The sequence below is a fragment of the Rousettus aegyptiacus genome, unplaced genomic scaffold (genome assembly GCF_014176215.1).
Source record: "Rousettus aegyptiacus isolate mRouAeg1 unplaced genomic scaffold, mRouAeg1.p scaffold_m13_p_12, whole genome shotgun sequence".
Lineage (NCBI taxonomy): Eukaryota > Metazoa > Chordata > Mammalia > Chiroptera > Pteropodidae > Rousettus > Rousettus aegyptiacus.
Genome location: NW_023416287.1, coordinates 43,790,888 through 43,812,859, shown reverse-complemented (window position 1 = coordinate 43,812,859; position 21,972 = coordinate 43,790,888). Strand labels below are relative to the sequence as shown.

Sequence of the window (21,972 nt, the reverse complement as noted above, 5' to 3'; positions counted from 1 at the left end):
TGTTTGCATTTAGATATGGTCTCTCTCACCTTGTCATGGGAAAAATACAGTGTAAAGATGTAGATTGCTTACTAATTACTCCTTTCAGCTCTGTCCTCTTTCCTGGCTCCTATATGTCCAACGGTCTCATGAACTCTGCCAAGAACTGTCACATAGTACCATAGACCCTGCACCTCTGTCTCAGATCAGGTTTCCTGGAAGCAGAGCCTGAGACAGGGATTTGAGTATATGTGGTTAGTTGAGAGAGTGCTCTCTGGAGAACCCTGGATGGAGAGAGAAGAGTAGGTTAGGCAAGGGAAGGAACTTAGCAAGAATGTGCTTTCAGTTGGAGTAGGGCTTCAGCCTGACCACACCAGAAGTTCTGGGGCATAAATGGCATGACAGAGTTAGTCCCTGCTTGAGGCAAGAGATTGACCTTTTGTCCCTATATCAGTTAGGCATTGCCTTGGGGTTCCTTGTGAAGAGGGATGCAATCAGAAGAGGATAAATCTGAATGTGGCATGGAAGAGGCAGTTGTGAGCCTTCAGCAATCAATACGCTGGAAGCTGGTGCAGTGGATCTGTAAAGGGAGCCTGGGGCAGGGCCCTGAAAAATTTACTACAACATTCAAACTGAGTTTATTACCTCTCTTTTAGACTGATCTTGCATTTTGATAGTGCTAGCACCCTCCTTCAGACCCCACCCTAACCCTGGCTCTCCTCCTATCACTCCCAACTTCTTTAGGTGAGGAGTTCTTTGCACAGAGGGAAGCCCCAGCAGGGACAGGGAAGCCCCAACAGGGACTTGGCAGCCAGAACTCCCAGAAGCTGGGGAAGGAGTGCGTGGAGCTCAAAGGGCATCTGAGTGGTGCACCATTAACATCCACTCCATATAAGTATGTTCCTATTTTACATGTCTAAGGTCACACAGTTACTGAACACAGAACTATGACAGATACCAAAAAGTAGAATTTCTGAGTCATATGCAGTGGAGTGGTGGAAACTATTTAACATTCTCCAGGGAAACAAGTGGCCTAATTTGTGGTCTTGCTAATTTCCACAGCCAATTGCAAAGAATGTGATGTCACTGAGTGCAGACTTGGGAAGAGTTGCACACCACGTCTAGCATTTCTAACATTCAGATACAATAGACAAGTAACTTCAAGAGCAAATGTAAAATGTAAAAAAGTCAAATAGGACGTGATAAGTTTTGAGCATTCATTGTTATTTTTATATATTATTTAGCTATAATTTTATGCAATTTAATTTTTAATAACAGTGTGTTCAACAAATGGCTCATAAATTTCCTGTGAATTTTACAATCAATTCTTGTGAGTGGGTACAGCCAGCTCCAGCACACTGATGGACAGTTAAATTTTGTTGGGAAGCAATCCTTCTAAAGTTCAAATAGGGTCCTGTGTCTCCCTCACTAAATTATTGTCAGCGACTCCCCAATGCCTCAGGAGAAAGTCCAGAATCAACTTACTTTTCCAACCTATATTTTTGTTTCCCCCGATTCTTTTACTGCCAGTCTGTGACCTAAAACCCACTCCAATGTTTATTTTGGTCTTCCTGTCCTGCTTCAGTGCCTTCTCTCCTTCTTTGAGGTCCAGAGTGGTCCTACATCCCTAAATATGCCTCTGAATTCAGGGAGCCACTCCCTTTTCTGAACATCTGCAGGTTAATAACTCCCCACCCCCATTGAGCTCTTATTGGTGAGGGTCACATTACCTTCTATTACAAACTAAAGTTGAAATTATAGTAGCTTAACATGATAGAAGTTTGGTTTCTAATGAGGGACCACAGCTGGTGTGGGGGAGAGGCTCTGTTTCATGCTAGCATTTGGAGGTCCAAGCTCATAGGCTCAATCTTCTTCCGCAGGGACTTTCCAAGGCCATCCCAGGACATCGATGTCCAGTTTCACAGAGAGAGTGGGGGAATCTTACATCACTTCTGTCCACAGTCTCTTGCCTGGTACTTACTCACGTGACCTATCTAACTACAAGGAAGGCTGGAAAATAGTCTAGCCAGTGTCCAGAAAGAAAGGAGAATCTCTGTGATCACCTTGGAGTCACATGCTTGATCTCATTTACTGATTTCCTGTACCTCTGAGACTTGTCTTCCAAAGAGAGTGGGAGGATCTCAGGCTACAGAGAAAACACCCAATTATTTATACACAAGAACTGTTCAATGTGCGTGGAATAAAAATCATTATTTGATTCTCATAACAAGCTCATGAAGAAAAAATTCTTATTCCAATTCTACAGTGAGAAAACTGAGTTTGAGGAAGGTTTGTGTAAGAGCAGGGCTCAAAGACCGGTTTCTCTGACTGCTAACCTTAGGTTTTCTCCCTTGAATTATAGATGAGTAAATGACTGTGTGAGCTAACAGGCAAACTGGTTTGTAGATGGCGGTTGTCTATCCTCCTTGACCAGCCCAGCACAGGTAATACAACCAATAGTATTAGTGGATGGATTGTCTGCCATTTGTGGAGCCCCTCCCATAAGATCCCACAGTATTTTCCACACTCCAGTTCAGCTCCCTTCCTACCAGTGGGCTTGGGTGTGAGTTCTGTTATTCAAGAAACTCCCCTTTTGTCTTTGGGAACAACCTTTATGCCAGCTTTGTTCTAGGCAGTGGGAATGGAGCTTACATCAAATATATTTAAAACCATGAGTTCATAATGATACTTGTTAACCAATGGTCGTTGGCACCAATTTAATACCAAAAGGAATCTCCGACATGGGGTATGATGAAGAAGGAAACTATTCCGTGCAAACAGCTCAATTATGTTACAGCACAGCTGTGAGAATAGCATAGCTGTGGAACAGCTCAATAGCATTACAGTTCAATTATGAAGCAGCACAGCTGTGAGGCGGCTCTGAGGAGACACCCCTCTTTAGCTAGATAGCTCTACTCTGCCCTGCTCTGCTCCATCTGCTCTAGTCCAGTCCACTCTGCTCTATGCCAGTCTGCTCCACTCCACTCCTGTGAAATGTCTTTGGTGTTTCAGCTCCAGCCAAGGAAACAATACTCAGTGGAAAGTGAAGTGTGTTCTCTAAGCCAGAGGAGAGCTGACTTATATAGAGAGAAGTCCTAGCTCCTGATCACTGATTGGTTCATCTTCATGCCGACAAAGACCCAAATCCCTGCAGTCTGATTGGTACAAAAAGCACTGATTGGTCAAAATGGAGCCACTGTGATTGGTTAGTAAAGTTGCTGATGGGGATATTGCTCTGCAGCTCCTATTGAATGGGGAAAGCCTCAGCCCTCTTGGTGGAAATACAATTCCAGGAACTCCTTTTGAAGGGCTAGCTCAGATGGCAGGAACACAGTGCAGGCAAGCAGTTCAGTGTGGGTGGTAGACAATTCAATGAGGGAGGCACACAGTTTAGTGTTGGTTTCTCCCTCAATCATGGCTTTCACAAGAGGTCCATGTTTAGAAAATGGCTACTAGGCTCTGTTTTTAAAATTTGAGCCTAGTTAACCACCAGAAGCCCTCCTTAGTAGGTATCTTCTTTCTCAGGGTCCACATAATAACAACCACCACCACCTCACTCACCACCATTGGAGAGTGCTAAGGAACTAACTCTTTTTTTTTTTTTTTGAAAACTGGTAAATAAAAATAAATAAGCAAGCATTCATCCTGTCCTTTTTATGTGAGCTGCCCCATGGTGCAATCAAATAGTTAATAAATGGAAGTGTATCTTGACAAAAGTATTTCAGCTAATGAATGATAGAATTAGAATACCATCATTGTGCAATTGCTAATGAAATAGTAGATCTGGGAGACTGTCATTTATGGCTGCTAACACCACATAGGGTGAGACAAGCAGGTATTATGTGCCCCTCATGGAAGTAGACAGCACCAACCTATGAGTCTTGCCCTCCCCCCCCCAAAAAAAAATCAAACCCGAATCTAATTGGGATCTAACAGGAAATAGGGAAATCAGGGGAACTTGTTTAAAATAATAATTTTAAAAAACACCACAGGGATGCAAATTAGCAAAATTCAACAAGTAAACTGCAGGAAACAAAAGGGTTGTGGCACGGATTAAAATAAATTTATCAACTAAAACAAAGAAAAATAAGCTATAACCTAAGAATTATGAGAGAATCAGAGACATTTGAGCTCTGACTAGACATTTTATATTATTAAATAATTACTATTAATTTTTAATAGTAATTAGTAAAAAGCTGTTATCATCTGTGATCATATATTTAAATATTTACAGATAATAAGAAATATTATGCTTGGAATTTGCTTCAAAATAATCCACGGGAGGGGTTTGGGTAATTGTTAAAGCAGGCTAAGAGTACAGAGGAGGATTAGTTTCCTATTGCTGCTACAACAAATTACCACAAACCTACTGGCTTAAAACTATAGGAGTTTGTTATCTTGTAGTTTCGTAGGTTAAAAGTTTGATACAGGTCTCACTGGACTAAAATCGAAGTGTCCCAGGGCTGTGCTCCGTCTGGACGCTGTAGGGCAGAATCATTTCCAGCTTCCAGAGGTTGTCTACAGTCTTTGGCTTATGGCCTCTTCCTCTATCTTCAAAGCCAGCAACGTTGCACCTCTCTGACCCTTCTTTTGTAGTTATATCTCTCTCTGACTGTAACCAGAAAAGGCTCTCTTCTTTTAAGGATTTATGTGATTACACTGGGCTCACCTGTATAATCCAGAATGATTCCTTCATTTCAAAGTCCTTAACCTTAATCATATCTGCAAAGTCCCTTTTGCCATGTTCTGGGATTAAGATGTAGACATCTTTCTATGGAGGGTCATTATCTTATCATATCTACCTTTGTGTATATTTGAAATTTTTCACAGTGATAAGTTTGCCTAGATGTTGCTGTCTGGATACTGTTTTAGAAAGGGTGGTCAGGCATCTTCCAAAGGAATGACATCTGAGTTAAGATATGATTTGTGATGAGTACTCCATAAATGGCTCCTGTAGCTCCAGTGAGGAGTATCCAGTAGCACGTATGTCTAGAGGACAGCAAGACCACCATCATTTCATCGTCTCATCTTCAGGGTCAATCCGGGAGCCCTGTGTAACCTCTATGGTCTGAGAAATGAGGTTCAGGAGCCCTCTTCCAGTTGGCAGCTTCTCAGCTCACTTTATCTGGCAGAATGGGGGCTAACAGTTGCTAACCAGTTCAAGCTTTCACCCTCAGATCAGGCGGCTGTGTTCTGTACACCACTGGATCCACTCTACTGTGATGTAGACTTTGCTGAGACAGAGTCTCCCTACTCCTAGCTTCACTCTCTGACCAGAAGTAGTCTCAGGCAGGGTCTCAGGCATCAAAGGTCATTACAAAATATGTATTTGGGGGGGGGGGTTGGTAAATGAGATCATAGAGATAAGATACTCAGAATAAAAAGTAGTCAATGAATGTCAGTTCTTAAATTTTGGTTTAACAGCACACTGTATGCCTTACTCCCAGCTGCCTGGGCCCTCGACCCCAGAGCCTCCCTAAAGATGCCTGCCTCTCAGCCTCGTAAACCTTTGGCCCATCAGGAACCTGTTGACACTTTTCCATGGCAGTGGAGACAGCTCCTACAGCATAGCAGCTTCCTGGAGACATATGGCTTATGACACTGTACTGCACAGAGTTGTGTGCTGGCAGAGGGTGGCACAGAAGCCTGGCCTAGGCCCATGGCCACTCCTGGGATCAGCAGGTGCTCCAAGCACAAGGAAAGGCTAAGATGGAGAAGTTCTATGGTAAGGAAGGCAGGCTTCAGGAGGTGGGACTGGCCAGGGAACCACAGGTACATCAGGGATGGGGAGCTACTCAAGTGTGCATGAGCAGCTGGGTGAGAACCCCAGGCCAGGGATTAGGGTGGAGTGGGATCTAGCAGCCTTTGCTAAGGGAAGCAAGAGCAACCAGGCCTCAACCTCGCACCCCTAAGCTTTGAAGTCCTAAAATCAAGATGTTGGCAGGCTGGTTCCTTTGGAAGCCCTAAAAAAAGAATTTATTTCTCAAGCTTTTTCAACTTCTAGTAATCACCTATATTCCTTGGTTCATAAGCCCATCCTTCATCTTCACTCCAGTCACTGCTTCCAGCATCACATGGCCTTTTTCTCTGGCTTTGACCCCTTCTGCTTCCCACTTATAAGGAACCATGTGATGACATTGGGTCCATCCAAATAATCCAGGATTATCTCCCCATCTCAAGACTCTTAACTTAATCATACCCATAGAGCCCATTTTGCCATGTAAAATAAAATGTTTACAGGTTCTGGGGATTTGGGTCTGGATATCTGTGTGGGGACCATTACTCTGCCTTTTGCAATTGCTGAGTAATAGTTTATTGTATGCTTGAACCAGTGTGTTGATCCATTTTCCAGTTGAAGGATAAAAGCATGTATTTAGATTTTCCTGTACACTAACTTTTCTCCCAGCAGAAAATGAGAAAAACATACCGCACCTTAAAATGAACTAAAAAGAATTTTTAAGGAAAATTTCTTCATTAGATTGTTTTCATCTTAATTTTTAAAAATAACTTTATTGAGGTATATTTTACATATAATAACATTCTTCCATTTTAGATGTACTGTTTGATGAATTTTGGTAATTGAATAGTTATGTGTCTTCCACCATAACCAAGATCTAAAACAGTTCCTTCTCCCTAAATATTGTTCTTGGGCCTCATTATAGTAGATCCTTTCTCCAGCCCAGGTAACCACTAATCTGCTTTCTATTACTATATGTTTGCATTTGCTAGAATTTCATATAAATGGAATCATTCAGTGAATAATCTTTTGTGCTTAACTTCTTCAATTAGTATAATATTTTATTTATTTATTGTATGGCTCTTATTTTTTTTATTTTTTTAATTACAGTTGATATTAAATATTACTTTATATTCGTTTCAGATGTACAGCATAGTGGTTAGACATTTATATAATCTACAAAGTGATCCCTCCAATTACTCTAGAACCCACCTGGCACTATACATAGTTGTTACAATATCATTGACTATACTCCCTGTGCTGTACTTCACATCCCAATGGCTGTTTTGTAACTACCAGCTTGTCTTTTTAATCCTTCACCCAGCCTCACACCACCCTCCCATCTGACAACCATCAGTTTGTTTTCTGTATCTATGAATATGTTTCTGTTTTATTCATTTATTTTGTTCTTTAGATTCCACATGTAAGTAAAATCATATGGTATTTTTCTCTCTATGTCTTATTTCACTTAGCGTAATACCCTCTAGGTCCATCCAAGCTATTGCAAAGAGCAAGATTTCATTCCTTTATACGGTTTAGTAAGATTCCATTGTGAGTGTGTGTGTGCACAAGCACACGTGCCATCACTCCTTTATACAATCATCTACCTATGGGCACTTAGATTGCTTCCATATCTTTGCTATTGTAAGTAGCGCTGCAGTGAACATGGAGGTGCATAAATCTTTATGAATTAATCTTCCGGTTTCCTTCAGATAAATACCCAGAAGTGCAATTGCTGGGTCAAAAGGTAGTTCTATTTTTCATTTTTTGAGGAACCTCCAAACTGTTTTCCGTAGCGGCTGCACCAATTTGCAATCCCACCAACAGTGTACAAGGACTCCCTTTTCTCCACCTCCTTGCCAACACTTGTTTTTTAGATTATTGACAATAGCCAATCTGACAGGTGTGAGGTGAGATCTCATTGTAGTTTTAATTTGAATTTCTCTGTTGATGAGTGACATTGAGCATCTTTTAATATGTCTATTGGCCATCTGTGCATACTCTTTGGAGAAGTGTTTATTAAGGTCCTCTGGCCATATTTTAATTGAATTGTTTGTTTGGTATTGAGTTTTATGAGTTCTTTATAAATTTTGGATATTAACCCCTTATTAGAGGTATCATTAGCAAATATCTTCTCTCATTTAGTAAGTTATCTTTCATTTTGTTAATGATTTCCTTCACTGTGCAAAACCTTTTTAGTCTGACATAGTCTCATTTATGTGTATTTTTCTTTTGTTTCCCTTGCTCGAAGTGACATATCAGAAAAATTGTTACTAAGAGCAATGTCAGGGAGTTTACTGCTGATGTTTTCTTCTGGAAATTTTATAGTTTCGGGTCCTACATTTAAGTCTTTAATCCATTTTGAGTTTATTCTTGTACATGGTGTAAGAAGGTGGTATAGTTTCATTTTTTTTGTATGTATCTGTCCAGTTTTCCCAACACCATTGACTGAATAGACCTCATTGTATATTTTTGCCTTCTTTGTCATAAATTAATTGATGATAAAGGTGTGGGTTTATTTTTGGGCTCTTTATTCTGTTCCATTAATTGATGCATCTGTTTTTATGCCAATATAACATGACATTTTGATTATCGTAGCCTTGTAGTATAGTTTGAGGTCAGGTAACATGATACCTCCAACTTTGTTCTTCTTTTTCAAAATCGTTTTGGCTTCTTGTGTTCTTTTGTGGTTCCTTATAAATTTTAGGGTTATTTGTTCAAGTACTGTGAAAAATGTCATTAGCATTTTGATAAGGATTTTATTAAATCTACATACTTTGGTAGTGTGGACATTTTAGTTATGTTAATTCTTCCTATCCACGAGTGCAATATATGCTTTCATTTTTTGGTATCTTCTTCAATCTCTCTACTCAATGATTTATTTTCCAAGTATAGTCTTTTGACTCATCGGTTAAATTTATTCTGAAGTATTTTATTTTATTTTTTAATGCAGTGGTAAGTAAGATTGTTTCTTAAATTTTCTTTTTGATAGTTCATTATTGGTGTATAAAAATGCAACCAATGTCTGAATATTAATTTTTCATCTTGCTACTTCACTAATTTATTTATCACTTCTAATTTTTTTGGTGGAATCCTTTGGGTTCTCTCTATGTAGTGTCATGTCATCTACAAATAATGACAGTTTTACTTCTTCCTTTCCAATGTGTATGCTTTTTATTCCTCTTTTTTGTTTGATTGCTGTGGCTAGGACTTCCAATACTATGTTGAATAAAAGTGGTGAAAGTAGACATCCTTGTCTTGTTTCTGATCTTAAGGAAAACACTTTTAGCTTTTCTTCATTTAGTATGATATTAGCTATGGGTTTGTCATATATGGCCTTTATTATATTGAGGTGTGTTACCTCTATTCCCACTTTGCTGAAAGATTGTATTATAAATGCATGCTGGATTTTTGTCAAACACTTTTTTCTGCATCTATTGATGTTATCGCATGATTTTTATCCTTCATTTTGTTTATGTGATGTATCACATTAATTGCTTCATGGATATTGAAATGATCTTGCATCCTGAGAAGAAATCCCACTTGATCATAGTGTACAATCTTTCTAACGTATTGCTGCATTCAGTTTGCTTCTATTTTGCTGAGGATTTTTGCATCTGTGTTCACCAGGGATATTGGCCTATAATATTCTTATGTTATGATATCATTGTCTGGCTTTAGAATCAGGGTAACTTTTATCTCATAAACCTACCCTCCTCTTTTGAATCTACCCTCCTTTTCAAGCTTTTGGAATGGTTTGAGAAAGATAGGTATTAATTCTTCTTTGAATGCTTGGTAAAATTCACCCGAGAAGCCATCTGGTCCAGAACTTTTGTTCATTGAGAATTTTTTTTATTACAGATTCAATTTTGTTAGTAGTATTCAGTCTGTTCAGATTTTCTGTTTCTTCTTGAGTAGATCTTGGAATAGTGTAGATTTCTAGGAATGTATCCATTTCTTCCAGGTTGTCCAATTTGTTGGCATCCAATTCTTCATAGTATTTACCTATAATCCTTTGTATTTTGGGGTTTGCCACTTTTCCTCTTTCATTTCTAATTGTATTTATTTAGATTCTTTTTCTTGATGAGTCTGGTTAAAAGTTTATCAATTTTGTTTATATTTTCAAAAAATCGGCTCTTCATTTTATTGATCTTTTGTATTGTTAATTTAGGTTTTATTTTATTTATTTCCACTCTGATCTTTATTATTTCCTTCCTTCTACTCAGTTGGGGCTTTGTTTGCTCTTCTTTTTCTAGTTCCTTTAGGTGTAAGGTTAGGTTATTTATTTGAGATTATTCATGTTTCTTGAGGTAGGCCTGTACTACTATGAATTTCCCTTTTAGAACTACTTTCACTGTGTCCCATAGATTTTGGGTCATTGTGCTTTCATTTTCATTTGTCTCAAGGTATATTTTGATGTCTTCCTTGATGTCATTGTTAGGTCACTCAGTGTTTAGTAGCATGTTATTAAACCTCCATATGTTTGTGTTTTTCTTTTTTTTTTCTTGTTATTGATTTCTAGTTTCATATTATTGGTTAGAGAAAAATACCCGATATGATCTCAATCTTCTTAAATTTATTGAGACTTGTTTTGTGGCCTAACATGTGATCTATTTGGGAAAATGTTCCATGTGCACTTGAAAAGAATATATTCTGCTGCTTTGGGGCAAAATATTCCAAAAATATTAATTAAATTAGTCTGATCTAATGTGTCATTTAAATCTACTTTTCCCTGTTGATTTTCTATCTGAAATATCTGTTTATTGATGTCAATGTGGTATTAAAGTTCTCTACTGTGACACTATTACTGTTGATCTCTCCCTTTATATCTGTCAATATTTTCTTTATATATTTAGATGCTCCTATGTTGGAAGTATAAATGTTTGGTAGTGTTGTTCTCTTGCTGCATCGATTCCTTTATCATTAAGCTGTAATTTTTGATAGGTACATAGTTATTACCATTTTATTATTCATATTTGTATTATTTTTCTCCCCTTGTTCTTTAAGAAGTCTCTTTAACATTTCTTGTAATACTGGTTTGGTGGTAATGAACTACTTTAGCTTTTTCTTATCTGAGAAGCTCTTTATCTCTCCTTCATTCTAAATGATAGCTTACTGAATAGAGTAATCTTGATTGTTGGTCCTTGATCTTTGTCACTTCAAATATTTCATGCCAATCGCTTCTGGACTGCAACGTTTCTATTGAAAAATCAGCCGACAGTCTTATGAGAGCTCCCTTGTATGTAAGTAACTTCTTTTTTCTTGCTGCTTTTAAGATTTTTTCTTTGTCTTTAACTTTTGCCATTTTAATTATGATGTATTTTGGTGTGGACCTGTTTGGGTTCATCTCTGCGCTTTCTGGACTTGTATGTTTATTTCTTTTGCCACAGCAGAAAAGGAGGTTTTCTGTCATTATTTCTTCAAATAGGTTTTCAATTTTCTGCGCTTTCTCTTCTCCTTCTGGCACCCCTATGATGCAAATATTCGTATGCTTAATGTTGTCCCAGAGGCCCCTTAAACTTTCCTCCATTTTTTGGATTCTATTTTTTTGCTGTTTCAATTAGATGTTTTCTGTTGTCTTCCAAATTACGGACATAGATTGGTTGACTGCATAAGAAAACATGACCTGTACACATGCTGTCTACAAGAGACCCACTTCAGATTGAAAGGCATGCACAGACTGGAAGTAAAGGGATGAAAAAAGATATCTCATGCAAATGACAATGATACAAAAGCTGGGGTAGCAATTCTTATATCTGACAAAATAGTCTTTAAAACAAAAACTATAATAAGAGACAAGGACACAGCAATTCTACTTCTGGGTATTTATTCAAAGAAACTCAAAACACTAATTTGAAAAGATATATTCATCCCTATGTTTATTGCAGCAGTATTAACAATAGGCAAGATATGGAAACCAATGCGTCCATCAATAAACAAATGGATAATGAAGATATAGTACCTATATACAATGAAATATTACTGAGCCATAAAAAAGAATGAAATCTTGTCACTTGTGACAGCATATGGGTATTTTTCTAAGTGAAATAAGTCTGACAGAGAAAGACAAATACCGTATAATTTCACTATATATGGAATCTGAAAAACAAAATAAATAACAAACAAAACAAGAATAAACTTATACATTTCCTTAGCTTTGGTCCCTGCTCCTTCTTCAGGGCTTCCAACAGGGCCACGTTGGGACAGAGCGTCCGGAGGCTCACAACCTCAGTGGTCTGTAGGAGCCACTATGAGGAGGGCCCAGGGAAGAATTTGCCATTTTCAGTGGAACATAAATGGCGGTTGCTAGCTATGTCTTTGTACTCTGGATCTGGATTTGCTGTGCCTTTCTTTATAGTAAGACCCCAGCTTCTTAAGAAATAAGGATGTTTTAGTTAATCCATGAAACCTCTTAAAATGCTGTAGTCCCTTTGAAAAATGGATCAAACTGTTGAACTCAACATACTAGATATGTTTGTAAATAAACTTATAGCATGAATCCTTAAAAAAAAAGAAAGAAAGAAAGAAAGAAAGAAAGAAAGAAAGAAAGAAAGAAAGAAAGGAAGGAAGAAACTTATAGATACAGATAACATTTTGATGGTTTCCAGATTGGAGGGGAGTCAGGCATTTGGGTGAAAAGAGGGAAGAAATTAAAATATGCAAATTGCCAGCTATAGAAAGACTCATGGGATGTAAAGTACAGCATAGGGAATATAGTCAATAATATTGTAATGATTATGTATGCTGTTCCATGAGCACTAAATTTATTGGGGTGATCACTTCATAAGTTATATAAATGTCTAATCACTATGTTGTACACCTGAAATTAATATAATATTGTATGTTCAACCATAATAGAAATATAAAAATTATTTATAACATAAAACCTTTCCATAGAGAAAACATTTAAAGAAAAAATATATAAACATTACCCAAATTATTTAAGAAGATAGAAGTGGAAGGAACATTTATCAATTACTTTTATGAGGCAAGTATTCCCCTAATGCCCAAAACAGATAAAAACATCATGAGAGAGAGGTCCAAGATGGCAGCAGAATAGGAAGATGCTGAACTCTCCCCCTCCCACAAGCACACTGAATTATACATCTACATAAAGAGCAATTACTCTTGCTAAGGATTGATTGAAAATCTAAACATCAAATTAGAGGAGGAGACCAAGTCGAGAGGCTGGGAAACCTCTCCTGGAGCTCTCCTGGATCTGTGGGAACCCTCTAGGATTGCAGGTGCTGTGAGTGCAATTGTTTATGTCACTCTTCCCCTCAATAGGGTGAGCAATAGGTGTTTTAGCCTGTGAGATTGCTGTAGTGCATTTCTAGCCACACCGCCTGGAGCCCATTTTGGCTTTGAACAAAGGGAGCAAACAGGGTTAACAGGGCATAACCATGTGCACCTGGCTTTCTTGTCTGAATCCACTCCAGCCCAGCAGACCAGTGTCTCAGGCATCACAAGCACCTGCCTGGCTCCAACTGGTCTGCCAAAACTATTCAGCCGCACAGCCTGTGCAGATGTTGCTTCTACATAAGACCACTTTCTGCACAACAACTGAGAGAGAGAGACTATATAGAGAAGACTGGAAAGACATGAAAGCTCTCTAAAAATGGAGAATTCCTCTGGTTTGGAGGTACTGTTGGGTGCCATTGTATATTTTCTCCACCTTCATAGGGCACTCTGACTTGCCTGCAAAGGTAGCCTGAGCATCTTCCTGGGCTTCAAACAAAGAGAGCAAGCAGAATCAACAGGGCATCACTACACACACCTGGCCTCCCCACCCAAAGCCTCTCCAGCTCAGTAGCCCAGTGTTCTGGATGCCACTTGGCTCTGACTGGCCTGCCAAAACCATTTATAACACACAGCCTACACAGAGGTTGCTTCTACATAAGACCCCTTTTTTAAGCCTAGAAAAGATAACTATTTCATCTAATCCATATAAACAAACATAGAAAGTCAAACAAAATGAAAAGACAAAAGAATATCTCTCAAATGAAGGTACAAGTAAAATCCCAGAGGGGGGAAAACCCTAATGAAACAGAGATAGTAATTTACTTGATATAAAAAAAGAACTTTCATAAGGATGCTCGCCAAATTAGATAGAGGAATAGAGGAACGCAGGGAGAACTTCAACAAAGAGTTGGAAAGTATAATGAAGAACCAAGTAGAGCTGAGAACGCAATAACTGAAACAGAAAATACAGTAGGAGGAATCAACAGCAGGTTAGCTAATACATAACAGATCAACAAACTGGAAGACAGACTAGAGGAAATCAATCAGGACAGCAAAAAAAAATTTTTTTAATTGAGATTGTTTAAGGGACATTGGGGACAACATCAAGTGCACAAACATTCACAGTATAGGGATCCAGAAGGAGAAGAAAGAGAGATAGAAACAGAAACTTTATTTGAAGAAATAATGGCTGAAAAGTTTCCTAACTTGGGAAAGGACACATACATCTAGGTCCAGGAATCACAGAGAGTTCCAAACAAGGTGAACTCAAAGACACCCACAATGAGAATGTTGTAAGTAAAATAGCAAAAGTTAAAGAGATAATTTTGAAGGCAGCAGCAGGAAAACAACTAGTTATCTACAAAGGAAAGTCCAAAAGTTATCAGCTGATTTTTCATAAGCAACTTACAGGCCAGACAGCCAGAAGGTAGTGGCGCAACATCTTTAAAGTGCCTGGGAAAAAAACCCTACAACCTAGAATAATTTGCTAGCCAAAGTTATCATTCAGAATTGAAGGAGAGATAATGAGTGTCCTGTATAGGAAAAACTAAAAGAGGTCATCACCACTAAACCAGTTTTACAAAAAAACATTAGAATCTTCTTTAAGCAGAAAAGTAAACGCCGTAACCAGAATAAGAAAATCACAGGTAAAGACAAATATTTAATACGCACAGTGAATCAGACATTTAAAAAACTACTACGGAAGTCAAAAGACAAAGTATGAACATCAAAATACAAAAAATAGAAGATACACAAAACAAAAAATTTAAAATATGACATCAAAAACATAAAGCATGAATGGGGGAAAATATTGTCCTTTTAGAATAGATTGGAACTTAAATTCATATCAGCTTCAAATAGACCATTGCAGATATAGAATAACATAAATAAACCTCATGGTAACCACAAACCAAAAAACCTGCAAAAGATACATAAAGAACAAAGAGAAAGAAACCCATACAAAACACTAAAGAATACCAGCAAACTACAAGGGAAGAGATCAAGAGAAGAAAGAAACAGAGGCGAACTAAAAGACCAACCAAAAAAACAATTAATAAAATGGCAATAACTACATACTTATCAATAATTACTTTAAATGTAAATAGACTAAATGCTCCAATAAGAAGACACAGGGTGGCTAAATGGATTTAAATCGTGACCCATCTAGTCTATGGCCATGCCTCCCTGAACAAGTCCAATCCCATCTGATCTCAAAAGCTAAGTAGGGTCAGGCCTGGTTAGTACTTGAGTGGGAGACCACCTAGGAAGACAAGGTGCTATAGGCATAAGAAATAAAAAAATAAAGGACCGTAAGTGGACAAGGTCCTTGCAATTTGTGAGGTCAACCAAGGGTTACCTCACCTAAAAAATAAATTAAATAAATAAAATTAAATTAAAAATCTTCTTTAAAAAATAGATAAATAAATAAATAAATAAATAAATAAATAAATCATGATCCATCTATATGATGCTTTAAATCCAAAGACATATACAGACTGAAAGCAAAGGGTTAGAAAAAGATTTTATGAAAATGTAAATGAAAAGAAAGCTGGGGTGGCAATACTCATATCAGAAAAAATAGACTTTAAAACAAAGAATGTAACCAAAAGAAAAAAAAAGACAAACTACATTACATAATTATAAAGGGGTCTATCCAAGAAGAGGTTATATCAGTTGTAAATATCTACACATCCAATATAGCAACTAAGTATATAAAGCAAATACTAATGAACATAAAGGGAGAAATTCACAGAAATACAATAGTAGGGGGTTTTAATACCCCATTCACATAAATATATTCATTGGTCATGTAGACAGAAAATTAATAATAATGGCATTAAATGTCACTTCATGTTAGATTGATGTAATATATATTTTAAAACATTTCAATCAAAAACTACAGAATACACACTTTTTTTCAAGTGCACATGAAACATTCTCCAGGATAGATCACATATTAGACCACATAACAAGCCTCAATAAATTCAAGAAGATTAAAATCATATCAGGCAACTGTCCTGACCTCAGTGGCATGAAACTAGAAATCAACTACAGGAAGAAAACAAGAAAAAACACAAATACGTGGAGACTTAACACATGCTACTAAATCAAAGAGGAAATCATATAGGAAATCAAGAACTACCCTGAAATGTATGAAAATGAAAACACAGCTTTTCAAATTCTATGTGTTGCACATAAGCATTTCCAAGAGGGAAGTGCATAGCTATTCGTGCCTACCTCAAAAAACAAGAAACCTCCAAATAAACAATCTAACTTTACACCTAAAGGAACTAGTGAAAGAAAAACAAACAAAACTCAAAGTCAACAGAAGGAAAGAAATAATTAAGATCCGAGTGAAAATAAGATAGAAAATTTAAAAAGACAGTCAAAGAGATCAGTGAAACTAAGAGCTGGTTCTTTGGAAATATGACCAAAATTGATAAACTTTTAGCCAAATTTATCAAGAAAAAAGAGAGTGAGCCCCAGTAAGTAAAATAATAAATGTAACTGACATCTTATAAATAAAATGAATTATTAAAGAATATTATGAATAATTATATTTCAACAAATTCGACATTCTAGAAAAAAACAGATAAATTTTTAGAAGCATGTAATCTTGCAAGACTGAACCAGGAAGAAATAGAAAATGTAAACAGATTGATTACTAGCAAATCGAAGCAGTAATAAGAATTGTAAAAAACTCCCAAGGAGGACTAGATGACTTCACAGGTGAATTCTATCAAATATTTAAAGAATAATTAATACCTATCCTTCTTAAACTATTTCAAAAAAATCAAAGAGGAAGAAATGCTTCCAAACTCATTCTATGAAGTCAGCATTAGCCTTATACAAAACCAAAGACATTACAAAAAAAAGAAAAAGAAAATTATAAGCTAATATTCTTGATGAACATAGATGCAAAAATTCTCAATAAAATATTATTAAACCAGGCTTAACAACAAATTAAAAAGATTATACACCATAACCAAGTAGGATTTATACAGGAATACAAGGATGGTTCCACCTCCATAAATCAATCAACTTGATAAATCATAATAACAAAATGAAAAATAAAAATTATATGATCATCTTAATAGATATAAAAAAAATTTGACAAAATTCAAAATCTTTTTATGATTAAAAACTCTAAACAAAGTGGGTATAGAAGGAACATACATCAACATAATAAAGATATATATATATGTACATATATATATATAAAACAAATCCACAACTTATATCATACTGAATGGCAAAAAGCTTTCAGATCAGGAACAACAACAACAAAAAAGCTCTACAATCAGGAACAAAACACTTTTATTTACCATAGTATGGAAGTCCCAGCTATAGCAATCAGACAAGAAAAAGAAATAAATGGCATCAAAGTCAGAAAGGAAGAAGTAAAACTCTCACTATTTGCAGATGACATGATACTATGTATAGAAATCCCAAAAGACTCCATTAAAAAACTGTTAGAACTAAGAAATAAATTCAGTAAAGTTGCAGAATACAGACTCGATATACAGAAATTTATTGTATTTCTATACACCAATAATGAACAATCAGAAAGAGAAATTTAAAAAATAATTCCATTTACAAGTACATCAAAAAGCATAAAATATCTAGAAATAAATTTAACCAAAGAGATAAAGACCTGTGCTGTGAAAACTACAAGATTTTGAAGAAGAAATTAAGGATACAAATAAATGGAAGGATATACCATGTTCATAGATTGGAAGGATTAAAATTGTTTAAATGTCCTTACTACTGAAGGCAATATACAGTTTTAATGCAATTTCTATCAAAATAACAATGACATCTTCTCAGAACTAGAACAATTAATCCTAATATTAATATGGAACCTCAAAGGACCCCAAATAGCCAAAGAAACCTTAAGAAAGAACAAAGTGGGAGGCATCATGCTCTTCAATTCAAACTGTACCACAAAGCTACAATAATCAAAACAATATAGTATTAACATAAAAAAAACAGATATATAAATCAATGGAATAGAATAAATAGCCCAGAGATAAATTCTCACTTGTATGTCCAATTAATCTATGACAAAGGAGGCAGGGATATACAATGGGATAAAGATGGTCTCTTCAATGAGTGGTGTTGGGAAAACTGGAAGGTACATACAAAAAAGGAAATTGGACTACTATCTTACACAACATACAAAAATAAATTCAAAATAAATTAAAGATTTAAATGTAAAACCTGAAACCAATAAAACTCCTAGAAGAAAACATAGGCAGTAAACTCTTTGGCATCAGTCTTAGCAGTATCTTTTTAGGTATGTCTCCTTGGGCAAAGGCAACAAAAGAAATAATACACAAGTGAGACTGCATCAAATTAAAAAGTGTTGCACAGAGAAGGAAACTATTAACAAAATGAAAAGACAACATACTGAATGCAAGAAGATATTCACCAATGATACACTGGATAAGGTGTGTATATATATATATATATATATATATATATATATATATGTATGTATATATATTAGGTGTATATATACACACATACATACACACATACATACACACATATACATATATACATACACATACATATATATATACATACATATGAATATATATGTCTCCAAAATAGATAAGAAACTTATACAACTTAACATTAAAAAGACAAAAAATCCAATTAAAAATGGGCAGAGGACCTTAATAAACATTTCTCCAAAGAGTACATACAGATGGCCAACAGACATATGAGAAAATGCTCAACATCACTAATCACCAGGAAAATGTAAATCAAAACCACAAGGAGATGTCACCTCACGCCTGTCAGAGTGGCTATCATCGAAAAATCAACAAATAATAAGTGCTGGTGAGGATGTAGGGAAAGGGAACCCTCATACACTGTTGGGATTGTAAATTGGTGCAGGCTCTATGGAAAACAGTATGGAGAGTCCTCAAAATATTAAAAATATAGCTACTATACAACCCAGCAATTTTACTTCTGGGTATTATTCAAAGAAAACAAAAACACTAATTCGAAAAAATATATGCACCTCTATGTTCATTGCAACATTATTTATAATAGCCAAGATATGGAAGGAATCTAAGTGTCCATCAATAGATGAATAGATAAAGGAATGTGAGATACACACACACACAATGGAATATTATTCAGAAATTTAAAAAAGAATAAAATCTTGCCATTTGCAGCAAGCTAGGTGGACCGAGAGGGCATTATACTAAGTTAAATAAGTCAGACAGAGAAAGATAAATACTGTATGATTACACTTACATGGAGAATCTTAAAAAATGAATAAACAAAATAAAGCAGAAAAAGACCCATTGATGTACAGAACAAGGTGATGATTGCCAAAGGAGAGAGGGGTGGGGGATGAGTGAAATTTTTTTTAAATAAGACATTTATGTTTTAAAAAATCACAAGAAAAGATAACTATGGACCAAAATCCCTTATGAATATAGATGTAAAAGTCTTTAACAACATTTTAACAAATTGAATACAGCAATATATATAAAGAAAAATATATTATTACCATGTAGGGCTTATCCCAGAAATGCAAAGTTAATTTAATATCAAAAAATCAATTAATGTAATCCTCTATATTAATTGAAGAGGGAAAAATCATATGATCACTTTGAAAGATGCAAATAAAGCATTTGACAAAATTTAACTCCAATTTACACACAAAGGAAATTCTCAGCAAACAAGGAATAGATGGGACCTTCCTCAGTCTGATGAAGCATATCTATGAAAAACCTATAGCTAACATAATCAGTGGTGAAATACTCAATGCTAAGATCAGGGACAAGGCATAGATTTTTGCTCTCACAACTTTTAGTCAACACTTATACTGAAGATCCTAGCCAGTTTATTAATAAGACAAGAAAAAGAAATAAATGGCAAAAAGATAGAAAAAAAGATATAAAACTGTCTATTTGTAGACAGTTTGATTGTGCTTGCAGAAAGAAAAATTTTTTAAGCTACCAAACTCATAAGTGAATAATATGTCAAGTTGTCAGGATAAAAGTCAGTATACAAAAATTCATTGTATTTCTGTATACTAGCAATGAACAATTAGAAAATTGTAGGGAGAGGGGGAGATAGATGGGGTAAAGAGGGTCAAATATGTGGTGACAGAAAGAAATCTAACTATGCAGGATGAACACGCAGTGTAACTACACACACACACACACACACACACACACACACACACACACACCCCTTACTGTTAAAGCATAAAAAAATAAAAATAAAACAAAACAAAACAAAAAAACTCAGTTTGTAACATTATTAAAAATAAAACAAGAATAAATTTAACAAGATCTGTCCACTCAAAACTATGAAATCTTACCAAAGGAAGTTAGAGAAAATCTAACCAAATGCAGAGATATGCCATATTCAGGAATTGGAAGATCCAGTATTCTTAAGGTGATGATTATCCTCAAATTGATCTATACATTCAATACTATTCTAATCAAAATCTAGCCTTTATTAAAAGAGAAGTTGACAACCAAATTCGAAAATGTATATGGAAAGGTAGATGTATTAGAAAAGCCCATATAATCTTGAAAAGGAAGAATAGGGTCAAATGATTTACACAATCTGATTTCAAGACTTTCTATTGAGCTATAGCAATCAAGACTGTAACATTGGTGTACGGATAAACATATAGAACCATGAAAAAGAAGAGTCCAAAAATAGATCCACATTTACATGGTCAATCGGTTTTTTACCGAGGTATCAAAGTAATTCATCTGGAGAAAATAGTGCTTTTTAAACATGTGGCCCTTGAATTATTAAATATCTTTAGGGAAAAAAGGAACACCAATCCTTATTTTGCACCATACTAAAAAATTAAGAGATCATAGGTCTAAATGTAAGAGGCAAAATTCTCAAAAGTCTAGAAGAAAATGTAGGGGAAAAAAAATCTTTGTAACGCCAGGTTAGGTAAAGATTCCTTAAATAGAATGCAAAAGGCACTACCTATAAAAGAAAAATAACAAAATAGACCTCATCTTTATTTTTAAATCACACACTTATTACACATTCTTAATTAGGTGTTTAAAGTCTTTCTTGTTTTTTGTATAACAAAAGAAATATGTTTGTTATTATAATTCAAACAATGCCACTCACAGACAGCGCTAAGAAAAACATACACATTGTCATATAGGATATCTATTATTCTATAGCTTAGTTTTCCCTACTTGAGATAAATTGTGAACATTTCCTATCAGCACACACATATCTAACTCATCCTTTTAAAAAGCTGCATAACAAGTCAAATAATGGTTGCATCAAAACCTATTCAATCAGTCCATATTTATGATGTTTTTACATTTATTTTTTATGTGTTAGTATTTCTGAATAATATATTACTAAATGTGTAATTGTAGGTGTATACACTTTAAATTGAGATAGGTTCTAGTTATTTGCTCCGAAAGGTTATATCTATTCTCATTCTCACCAATGGTGGAGCAGAATTCTTCCTTTCCCATAGGCTCACCTTGTTACCTATGTAATTTTTGTGTGTGCAGCCAATCTGCTAAATGACAAATGGTATCTCATTTTTAATTTTCATTTATTTGATTATAAATGAAGGCATGCTTTCTTTTCACATGTTTATTGACTATTATATTTTTTCTTGTGTGAATTGCCTATTTTTCTATTGGGTAGTTTGTCTTTTCTTTATTGATTTTTAGGAACACTTTGCATATTGTAGATATTGTTACTGTTACTTCATTACATGCATTGCAAATACTCTCTCCAAGTCTACTGTTTGTCTTCAAAGTTTGTTTATAGCATCTTTGACTATTCAGAGGTTGGAAATTTTTATGTAGCTCAATGAATTGATCTTTTTTAAAAAATATTTTCTGCTTTCTGTGCAATACCTAGAAAATCTCTCCCTACCAAAAAGTTATTTAAAAAAATTTAACATTTTCTTCAAGTATGTGGTAAATTCTTGTATACCAACTGTATTGGTGATGTTTTAATGCTTAAGCTAGGTGTTGGGTACATAG

The 21,972-nt window shown here is 35.5% G+C and overlaps 1 protein-coding gene and 1 pseudogene across 1 annotated transcript; both read left to right on the top strand.

The window, feature by feature from the left end:
• Positions 1-5,638: 5,638 nt before the first annotated feature.
• Positions 5,639-12,100, top strand: LOC107503648 (cytochrome c oxidase subunit 7C, mitochondrial-like). The gene is made up of 2 exons (XM_036229022.1): positions 5,639-5,661; positions 11,896-12,100. The coding sequence occupies exons 1-2, from the start codon at positions 5,639-5,641 to the stop codon at positions 12,098-12,100; spliced, it is 228 nt and encodes a 75-aa protein (XP_036084915.1).
• Positions 12,101-15,124: 3,024 nt separating this feature from the next.
• Positions 15,125-15,243, top strand: LOC118610633 (annotated as a pseudogene).
• The last annotated feature ends 6,729 nt before the right edge of the window (positions 15,244-21,972 follow it).

What these genes read in the sequence shown, in the direction of transcription:
- LOC107503648 (XM_036229022.1), top strand. Translation starts at nt 5,639, where the DNA reads ATGGCCACTCCTGGGATCAGCAG. An exon ending in GCCACTCCTGGGATCAGCAG is followed by an intron (nt 5,662 to 11,895) that starts GTGCTCCAAGCA and finishes CTCCTTCTTCAG; the next exon opens with GGCTTCCAACAGGGCCACGT.